The following is an 11,622-nucleotide window of genomic DNA, read 5'->3' as shown; positions in this document are numbered from 1 at the left end:
AACATTTATTTCTGTATATCTTTTTTCTATTTTCTTTTAATTTACTCTGCTATTTTTTAAATAGTTTAATACTTTTTAATCCAACTATAGTTTACATTATATTTCATATCATGTCATACTCTTACTCTATTTATAATTTTTTTTAGTTTTTTTTTTGTATTAGCCCTCATGAAGCCCTGCAAAGGGGGGTGAAATGTCGGTGCTTGAACATAGTTTCGTACTGTTTGAGTTCATTTTTAACCATGGCGTGGACCATCTCCTTTCATAAATATCATAAATAATCGTAAATTTAGTTAATTTTATGTTTCAAAACCACAATAACTATATATGCTTTTCATAAACAACTCTTTGTCAAGGAATTAATTTCAAGAAAAAAAGAAATAAAAAAAAAGGAGAAACATTTTAGACAAACTAGAACTAACTCAAAACTAACGAATATCATTAAATATATATATATATATATATATTTTTAAAAATCTATAAAGAAGACATCAAACCTTAATATCTAACGGATCACCAGCGAGATTTCCATCGATCATTGTTATCCCATGACATGTAACCATCGCTTTAAGAAAATGTTGATCACAAGGCAGGCTTCTGATATTTTTAACAGGCAATTGAAATTTAGAATCAGATACAGGAACTACTCCCCACATGTCTAATCCATCTTCTGTCAACGTTCCAGTCTGCAAATAAATTATAAACTTCCTAATAACTTCAATGCAAGCAATAGTAGTACATAATATAAATTATTTATTATATTTCTAATCTAATATTTTGAAGTTAAAATATGTCGGTGAATGAAAAAAAATGTAATTAATGACAGAGAAAATTAAATAAAAATAAGAAGAGATAAACAAATAAATAATGCAAGCTTTTCCAAAAGCCTACTGTTAAATAAATATTTTTTAAAAGTTTTTTCCTTTTTATTTTTTGTATAATATATGAAGAATATATATCTTTTAATTGTATTATTTTATTCTAGAAAAAATAACACTGTTTATTACTTATTTTCTTTACTCCATAATTTGAACAACGTTTCGGGGACAGTGCAGTGAAGGAATACAAAGAGCAAATATAGACATAAAAAATAGATGTCGACAAATAACATTAAAATACTCAAGAGGCAAAACAAAAGACAATTTTTAACTTTTAATGTTCAAAATGTCAACATAACAACGCGTTTTAATATTTTTTTGACATACGACATTCGCATAATTTAGAACTATGAACTTGATAATGGGCAAACAGCCCTAAACGTTGTTCAAATCATGAAATAAATGTTTCATAAGTTTTATTGGCAGCCTATAAATATAAAATATCATTAAAAAATAATTGTTATTAATGATTCTAGTATGAAGAAGGATTACTAAGATAAGAATAATAATTACCTTGTCAAAACAAACACAGTTGATAGAGCCCGAGACGTTGATTGTTCGGGGACTTATGCAGAAAATATTAGCATTTTCCAATCGCTTTTGAGCGTACATACGCCCGACTGTCATAGCAGCAGGCAGAGCTGGAGGGACTACAATAGTAATAAGATCCAATGCCTCGAGAGTTATTTCAGACCATTCATTTCCCCTCATTACCTGAAATAATGATATAATTAATATTTCCTAATAGAAAAACAATAATAAAGAATATTGTTTGTTTATTAAGAAATTAAGGCGTAAAACCCAATAAAGAATATTAAATAAGGTGTGGACAATTAGAATATTAAAACTTAGTGCACTGAAAACAAGAACTAATAATTGTTGGTTTTTTTGTTTTTTTTTGTTTTGGATTTTTAACACTTAGAGATTTCAATATCATTTTCTTTTTTAAGAAAATTTTTTAATAGTGCTATTTTATTAATTTTTCTAATAAATTTATTTATAAGAATTCATGAATAATTAAATCTTAAATGAAATTCAGAACATTAACTGTTTTTATTTATCATTTAAACTTGGACTAAGAAGATATAATTTTATCAATTAAATCTTAAATAATATTTAAAATATTAATTGTTTTTATTTACCATTTTTAGAGAATATAATTTTATTACTTATTTCCAAGTATTGGAAATAATACTTATTATTAAGTATTGTTCAAAATATTTCTTATTCATTAATTGCAATATTTAGAATGATTTTTCAGACTGTCCGTCCATTATTTTAATCTTACTTATCTTCACATATATATATTTTATCATCCTCTATTTCAGAAATTTATCCAAATTATAAAATCATTAACAATAATATTTTTTCATAATATGGACGAATTTCTGATACAGAGGATGATAAAGTACATATAACTAGCATGGAATTGATAATGGACAGATAGTCCGAAAAGTCATTCTAAATGCAGTAATAAAATAATCAATATTGTTGCTTTTTAACTTAATTACATAAAAAAGTGGTTGAACAAAAAACAGATTCCCTTAAATTGTCCCACTGTCTCATTGTTAAAAGATGATTTGTCTTAAAATGCAGATTATTTCTAACTTCACTTATTTTAAGAAAAAAACATCTAGTTTATAAATACTAGATCAGAGAATATAATTTTATATTAACAAAATTAATTTAAAAACATAATAATTATAATTGAAAAGTTGAAGATTTATACAATACTTACTTTACTGATTATGGTATAGAGAACGCCTATAGCAGCAAAGGCAGCTAGTATCTGAACAAATTTATACGAATCCCTCTCGAATTTGAAATCCACTGGTGGAGGATAGAGGATCGATCTGACCAGGTTCCCTTTTGCAGTTGAAAAACTTGTTCTAATGACGACAGCATAGACCCGCTCATGACCGTAATACCGTGTCTGAATAACTTGAGTTCCACAGAACAACGTGTGTCGTGCATGCTCCTTTTCATTATAAAGCAGAGTTGGAGAGTTAGGCATAGGAGTTTTAGTCACTGGAACACTTTCACCTGCGATCATAACAAACCAAAAGTTTATAGAAGATATATTTATGAAAAACAAAAATATTATAAATTGATTGAAGTTGATCATATAAATAATAAAGGATAACAAGGTCTGGGGGGGGGGGTCGATCAAAGAAATTATCTTAAAATAGTAAACAACTTTTTATTGGTTAATATTTTAATTATAGCCCATATTAAATTCTTTATTATTTGTAATCAACAAGCAAAGAATATTTAATTTATTTGAATGGATATCATTTGATCACCAACCTAAATAGTTATATACAAAATGTCAGGATGGTCAGTATTAATTGGGCTAAATCCACCCATCACAAGAACACATATGAGAAATTGATAGTTCCCATGAAAAATTTAAAAATGATTTTTTTTTCAAATTAATCATTTTAAATCTATCAAAATGTAAATAACAAAATTCAATTTGAGCCATGACAATTCACAAGATGTTTTTAAAAACAATAACACAATATTTGATAAAATAATTATTAATGAATCAGCAAAAAAATATTCACATGGCTTTAACGAAAAAGAGATCATACCTCGTCTTGGATAGTTTAGTAGAAATTTGATTTTGGACTATAATTATATTGCCAGGACAATAAACTTATATCTTTACAAAATTTATTGAATTTGAAATATAAATTTACCTGTTAGCATGCTTTCATTGACAATGCAATTTCCAGCAAGAAGAACGGCATCACAATGCATAATGCAACCGTGAGGAGGTAAAACGAGTACATCGCCTGGGACGAGCTGCTCGGTAGGCACTGCAGCTACTTCTCCGCCCCTTAGCACGCTTGTGACGTCTCTAGAATGAACTCTACTCCACAGATTGATTTGATTCTAGAAAAGACAATGGAATAAGATATTTAATAAACCAAATCAAACAACATTTTTCGAAAGACAAATAGTCTTTTTATGAAAGTTTTAAACATCAACAAAATGTAATAAAAAGATGCATTAAGAAATGGATAAAAATTATAAAATGAAAACATGAAATATTTCTAGAAAAACAGGACCAAAATTACAAAGATAAACAATATCTATCAAGAGCCCACAATTTACTCACTTTTTCACTTTAGCAAGTGCAAATTGTTGGTTAGCAACAAATAATTTATTATTACACGACATTACAAAATATTGTAACCATAAATTTAAAAACAAACTCCATAAAATTAAATAAATTAATATACTCGCTTGTCAATTAAAAAAAAAATAAAAACTCAGGAAATATGTTTTAATTGAAATATTACCAGAACAAACAAATTTTAACAATATTATGAAGTTATTAAAACCAAATAATTATTAATGAAGATAATCAATTAATTAAATTTTCAAGCTTATAAAGAAATTCTTGAATGGGTTCTGTAATATGATGAAAAATATTTTCCTTTTCTTTTTTAATCTAAGCAAAATAAATAGTAATAATTAGTTATACCCATAAAGTGAAATTTGGCATGAAGAAGGGAGCAGGGAAAATTCAATTTTTGAGGTATTTTCATGTAGTCTATAATTTTCAAAAGTAAAAATTAACATTGTTCTGTTGGGAGGATATGAAGAAAGAAGAGCAGCTATTCAAGCTGAGAGATAAAAAATGCTGGAGCAGACCTCGGTAATTTAGTCCATTAAGTCCCAGTGTGAGAAGGTATAATGAGAACATTAATTTTTTACTGTACGAGTGATAATTTGTATATAAATTAAATTATTATTTTTAAATATTATAATAATTTGTGTAGCCTTATGTGCATCACTAATGATTTAGTAACTTGTAAATAATTTCAATCACTACCCAATTCAGTTTATTACGAGTATCTCTCAGTGTAGAAACTTTAAACCTACAAACGTTTGAAATATTTCAATAAAACTGGAAATTTCAAAATATAAAACCCAGAGAGGTATAAACATAACAAAAAAAAATATAATAGTAATGTAAAATTATAAACATTAAATTTAATAGAAAAACAAATATATCCCTCATTGACTTGGATAGCGGGATAATTTAAAAAAATTTCCTTGACCAAAAGCATCGAATAATATCTATGGGATTAATGACAACTGGGACTTCTAAATACCTTTTAAAAACAGTTTACTTTTAGCATCACACACTGACACTGATCGGTTCACTAGCAAGTGAAAACTTTCACACTTTTTCAGAAATAGGGTGTTTTGACTTGGCGCACTATCCAAGTGAATGAGCGATATCAATGAAAATGAAGTGAGCAAAATGTGAACAATCTGTATTCTAAGTTATTGCAGGTATAATTGGTAGAGGATAGTGGAATATTGAAAACAAAAAAAAGTTAGCTTTTAAATTTAAATTTTATTTATTTATTCATTGACTGCTGTAAAATATAAATGACAATAGCCCGCAAAGACTAGAACGCAAAATCTTCTTAAACTTTTTTACTTTAAATACCTTTCTTACTTACTCACAGTCCATTAGGTCCGTTTAATTTATTTAACACCTCGAAATCCAAAATTCGAACATTTACTGACAGAAGACTTCTTTTTTGACATTCTTGAAACATACAAGAACTGAATTCTACTGAACACAATCAAATCCAAAAAAAGGCAACCCTTCTTTGTCTGAAATTCAAATACAATTTATACCTGCTCAAATAGACTTTTGTAAAGAAAAGAGGAATTAAAGCAATGTCTTACCTTCCTCGTTTGCATAACCGCTATCACAATGCTGCAACAGGACATTGCGAGAATGCACAGTGCATAGTAAACATAATTATCGACGATCCATAGGGTGAATGAAAATATCTGGAAGATATAAAATGGATTTAACACTTCCAGGAACAATAGTGCCATAACACTTCTCATAGGCACAATTATTTCATTCATCCCGTAAACAGCTCGTCTGGAAAATAAAACTAAAATGAACTGTCTTTCTATTTTAAATGAAACAATTTTCAAATTATACTTTCATTTATTTTTAAATAAGAGAATGCATCAAATAACATTTTATTAATTTGTTTCACAATTTAACCTTCTCAATTTTACAAATTTCTTTTCATCCTTCTATCCTGCCTTCAGATCAACAATTAAACAGCATAGAAATGATGTGTCGATAGTTAATCCTACAAGATGATTCGGTTGCAGTGAGTGGAAAACAGAAATAAGTAAAATGTTATTTTATATATAATCTTTTCATTTTCTTGAGGCTGTTAATTATTGTTTATATAAAATCGATTGTATCCAAATTAAAGTTTCAAAACATTCTTTATTTTCTCAAAAGTCCAATGTTTCGGCCAATTTCGCCATCCTCAAAGACAATCAATCACAAAACAGCTTTTATCATACATTGATTTTTTTAACAATTTTAGCAATTAACAATGTTATTAATAGATAACATACCTTAAAAACCAATTTACACTCATATAAATTATTTTAAAAAAATTTTCTTCAGGCTATTCAGCCCAGGTCACTAGTTTTAATTATTAATACAATGAGATAATAAAACATTAGGGAATTATATTAATTTATTAATAAGCTATCCAGTAATGATATAAAGAACAAGAAGGATCCTAATAAACAGCAGCATGCAGCAAAAAACCAGCACAATTTTGATTTGGATAATACAATAATTTTACAAAAAGAAAATAATACATTCAAAAGAAAAATACATGATAAATTAATATAATTCCCTTAAGTTTTATTATCTCATAGGGTAATTTTTACTGAAACTTACACCTCGGCAGAATAGCCTGCAAAGAAATTTATTAAATAACTGATGTGAGTGTAAATTGGTTTTTAAGGGATGTTATTTATTAATACCATTGTTAATTGCTAAAATTATTAAACTATATATATAGTAAAAGCTGTTTTGTGATAGATTGTCCTTTAGGATGGCCGATTGGCTGAAACGTCGGACTTATAATGGAATAAAAAATGTTTTGAGACTAAAATAGGATGAAATTTATTTATTTTTAAAAAATTTGCAAAAAATCAATGTATAATAAAAGCTATTTTGTGATGGATTGTCCTTGAGGATGGCCGAATCGGCTGAAGTGTTGGACTTTTGATAAAACAAAAAATATTTTGAGACTTTAATTTATTTGAACAATAAAAACTTATTAATAACTGGCAATGTTTCTTCTTTCTTAATTTTTCATATTATTTCAATTTTAAACAATTTCCAATTTTGTACATGTATTTATTTAGTTGATTCTTATATTTATATTAATTTTTTTTTCATTCTTAATTTTAATATTACTATTTTTCCTGTATATTATTATTATATGCAGTTTCGATATTCTTATAATATTACATTATGGATTTTCTTCAATACTACTCATGTACTTATATTATCTGTTTTTTTGTTATTTGATTCAATTTAATCATTATGGTTGTTATATTTGTTCTTTACCCTGATGAAGGTCTGAAATTCTAGCCAAAATGTTGGCACCGTTAAATTAGTTTTTACTTATTTGTCTTGTTCACTAACCGCAAGCCCAATCACCTTCTCCTCATATAATAAAAAATGTATGAAACAACATAAAAATTCCATTATGCACCATAGAATTATCACAGCTCTAAGGAACCATATAAAACAGTAATCAAAGCCACAAAGTCAGTTTTGACGATGCTAAGATGTTAAGAAATGAAAAAATATATATATAATAAAAAATTGACAGCTTTGGGACTAGCCGTCAGAAGAGAAACCACTAGAAACGAAATAATGTATTAAACTTTTATTAATAATGATATTTATTTTACAAAATTTACAATAACATATTTTTTATTTGTTTAATTAATTATAATTACTAAATTATACTATTCATTCATGAAATAACAGTTTATATTATCATTCGTATTGCTAGTAAATGTTGATATGATTGGCTTGCGATTGCTAAAATTAAACACCAGTAAACAGATATTAAAAAAAATAAACAGTACTACTACTATACATGAAAAGGATCTCAGATTTTATAAGAAAGTACTATTTCTCGGATAGCTATACTAAACAAGCTTACAAAAAGGGGTGAAACTGTATGTTGAAAAAATACCAAAATCTATTTTGAGATAATATTTTAATGCAACTCTACCTGAAATACTGCTGGGAGATGCTTAGACCTTTTTGCTGGTGGAGTACGGATGAAGTAACGTTACAATCCAAACCTCTCAGTTTGTAGAATACACTTTGATCGGGATCCCAAATGTATGTCATCTTTTTACAATTGAACATTCTTATATTCTCCATGTCTGAAATATAAAGAATTCGAATTCTGAAATACTGAATGAAAAAATAACACTTATACTTACAAAAAATAATGGATCTGTAGCAATGTAATGTATGTATCAATCAGGAAACAAAAGTAGGAAGACAAACTAAAAATAATCTGAGGCTATCGCTTAAATAAGATCACTAATGTGCTGAATTATAAAGATCATGAAAAATTATTTTAATCTAAATAAACAATAATCGCCATTATAAAATTAAATAATAAATAATAAAATAAAAAGATTGTATGGGTCCACAATGCTGCCTATGGTCTCATGTTTTTTTCCTTTATTATTTTTTTCACTCTGTTATTAACATCGGCCTTCGCCATCTCATTTTGATGCTCCATATGTTTATTTGCTAATTTATCTAATTTAAAATAATAATATCTCATAATTGAATATGAATTAAAAAATTTAGAACTAATCCAAACACTGAAATTATGATGAAACAATTAAATATTAAAATGATGTTCTAAATATTTGCTACTTTTTTTTACATGACTGGTGAGTTGATGTAATAAAAAAAAACGAGCCGCCATATAAAGGATAAGGAATGGGTCATTTGTTTAAATTTTTAGTTAGTAATTGAAGATGGTATCAAAAAATTCTATGCATCCTAATTTATTTAATCATTTTTGTTAACCTATTTTTTCAACATTAATTTAACCTTTAACTGGAAGGGTGAGACAAACACCAAGTATCAATTAAACATTTATAGCTATGGAATTTAAACTCATACTGCCCCATGCTTTCTAGATATTAAATGATATGAGTCATTTTTCAAAAGTTAATAGGCCTTGAAAATTAGCATAATAAGAACTATTTGAATTCCAATTAAAAACCTCTAATAGTTAAATAAAAAAATTAAATCAAACAAAATCAGAAATATATTACAACCACTTAAGTACATAAAATAAATAAGAACTATAAATAAAGATTGTATTGAAATTTATAATACCTCGAAACATTCCTCCATAAGTATGAACAGATAACTTTGCCGATTCCCAATTTTCCAAGTCCATAAGATTATATTGATCCCAATTGTTTATATCATCCTTTTTGTAAACATTTCTGAAAGAAAAAAGTTAACAACATGAAATTAAAATGTGAAAAATTCAATATAGAGATTTTGATTTATACTCCATAAAACATATAAAGAAAAAATATGAATCATGGTGAAGTTTTTGTTCAAATATTAGCAACAAGTCTCTATAAAGTAATTATAAATATGTATAAACTTTACCACATTTAAAATACTTTCTTCATATAGATAGTACTTCTAATTAAATAAGATTTTAATAAAAAAAGTATGTGAAATTACCAACAATTGTCCTAGAATTTATATTTCTAGAATCTACAGAGGTTATAAAAGATTTAACACACAGATTTATAGAATAGAAACTAAATTTTACTATCCATAATAAGGTTTTGAACATTGACTGGGAAGTTATAAGTTATCAGTACTTACTGAGCAATAGATTTCTTGAAAAAAAAAATAAAAATAATAATAATAAATAAAAATGTAAAGACTATATTTTCAACCAATTACAATTAAAATATACTTATTTTCAAAAAACTATTAAAGTATCTTTTGAAGAATATGTAACAATTAATATATCAAACATTTTAGGTTATATTAAAATTAATTTAATTCTGTTTATAAACAGGCACTAATCTATGAGGTGTTATTAAAATTAACTGTTTTCATTTTATATTATAACAAGATAAAAAAATGTCTTCCTGTTAATAAAAAAAAATTTTCTGCCTACTGACAATCTAATACCAAAACCAAGATTAGTACCTGTTTACAAACCAAATTAAATTAATTTTAATATAACCGAATAAATAATTAAATATATTAATTTTTACTTATAACATATTCTTAAAAAGATACTTTAATAGTTTTTTGACAATAGGTACATTTTAATTCTAACAGCTTGAAAGTAAACCCTTTACATTTTTATTATAATATAAAACTGATAATTAAAAAAAAAATACAATTAAAATTTGAAAGTTAACTTGGCTGGTTTTGAAATGCAATGCCATCATGTATTATAATTAGAACATTTTTCTGGAATACTTGATTCCTTCCTCAATTCAAAATGAGGTCCAATTTAAAAATATGATTTAGGATTAAAATATAAGTTTATAATTTATAATTTGTATTATGTATATAATTATAATTGTAACATACTTTTCTATAAATCTGATATGGCAAACCTAATTAAGTGAAGTGTTAAACATCGAAACATGAAAAATAATTAATCAGACTTCAATAGATGATTTCAGTTCTAACCAGTAAATACACAGTTCTTTGGAAATTCAAAATGGCAGAATACAGCTGTTTTAAAAATATAATACTTTAATTTTTACCTCACCACATATAGATTTCTGAGATCTCAAAATTCTAATCTAATGACGTCACCTTATAAATATTCCGAATCACAAATTCAATATTGCAAACAAAGCCCATTTTGTTTTTGACTTTCGTCAAAACAGCCCTGACGAAGCCCTGCAATGTGGGGTGAAACGTTGGCTCAATAAAATAGTATAATTATCTACTATTTGAGTTTTTTTTTTTACCGCACCCGGACCATATTCCATTCATCTATACACACGGTCAATCAATAATGTTCCAGTCTTTGGTTTTCCTTTTTTCTATTGGGTTTTCATTTTAAAAACCTGGCTTTATATTTAGACCCAGTAAATTTCAAAACACAGGAGCAATGAGTTTAACGATTATTTTTTATATTTATTTATCTTGCCATTCTGAATACCTAAATTTTAACATAAAATTCGGGACCAATGAATTACATGATAAATCTAAGGATACCCATTGTGTGAGTTTGTTCATTTGAAATAACATATTCTTAATTATCAGTTAAATCCTCTAACAAAAATACTATAATCCCTAATCATTCAATAGTACCAGCATTTTTCTGAAATATTCAACGATGGTGTTTAAAGTAGTATAGACCTATCATATAGAATTTTTTACAAGGCCAGATTTCTACATAAACTGGATATACTAAGATTCTATTTGAGGCATATAACATATTTTAAAATTGAAATCAACTTTTTAGATAGAGAGGTAAGATTGGTGGGTGTTAAGACTTATGCCCTAAATAAGAGTACATTTATTCACAAATCAAACTTACCTTACATTTTCAGATGTAATGGTTTTGATATTTTTAACATAATAACATTTATGTTTTTGCTGATACCTTTCCTGAAAATAAAAATATATAAAATATGTTATTATTACAATTTTTAATTACAGCTTTCCTGTAATTTAAAATTACTTATTTATAAAAAAGTAAAAATTTGTTCAGATTTTTTTGGAACTGTTTCTTATATTATTCGGCAAGATAAAATCAACGACATTTACTAATATTTTAAATAAAGAAATTAGGTAATATAACTAATTTAAATCAGATCTCTCTGAAATATTTACTTT

The 11,622-nt window shown here is 26.2% G+C and overlaps 1 protein-coding gene across 1 annotated transcript in view; it reads right to left on the bottom strand.

Annotated features, from left to right (window-relative positions):
• The window catches only part of anne (anne boleyn), a 27,062-nt gene that overhangs the window by 10,621 nt on the left and 4,819 nt on the right, over positions 1-11,622 (bottom strand). Inside the window, exons 4-11 of the mRNA XM_014417656.2 lie at positions 11,324-11,394; positions 9,124-9,236; positions 7,988-8,144; positions 5,595-5,799; positions 3,581-3,776; positions 2,617-2,921; positions 1,392-1,592; positions 498-686 (exon numbers count right to left, since the gene is read on the bottom strand). Of these exons, the coding sequence (XP_014273142.1) occupies positions 498-686; positions 1,392-1,592; positions 2,617-2,921; positions 3,581-3,776; positions 5,595-5,799; positions 7,988-8,144; positions 9,124-9,236; positions 11,324-11,394 (1,437 nt within the window). The remainder of the gene's footprint in view (positions 1-497; positions 687-1,391; positions 1,593-2,616; positions 2,922-3,580; positions 3,777-5,594; positions 5,800-7,987; positions 8,145-9,123; positions 9,237-11,323; positions 11,395-11,622) is intronic.

Source organism: Halyomorpha halys, unplaced genomic scaffold, assembly GCF_000696795.3.
Source record: "Halyomorpha halys isolate HHAL.00 unplaced genomic scaffold, Hhal_1.1 Scaffold164.1, whole genome shotgun sequence".
NCBI classification, from domain to species: Eukaryota; Metazoa; Arthropoda; class Insecta; order Hemiptera; family Pentatomidae; genus Halyomorpha; species Halyomorpha halys.
Note: the sequence above shows the minus strand (reverse complement) of the source record. Positions and strands in the feature narration are given on the sequence as shown.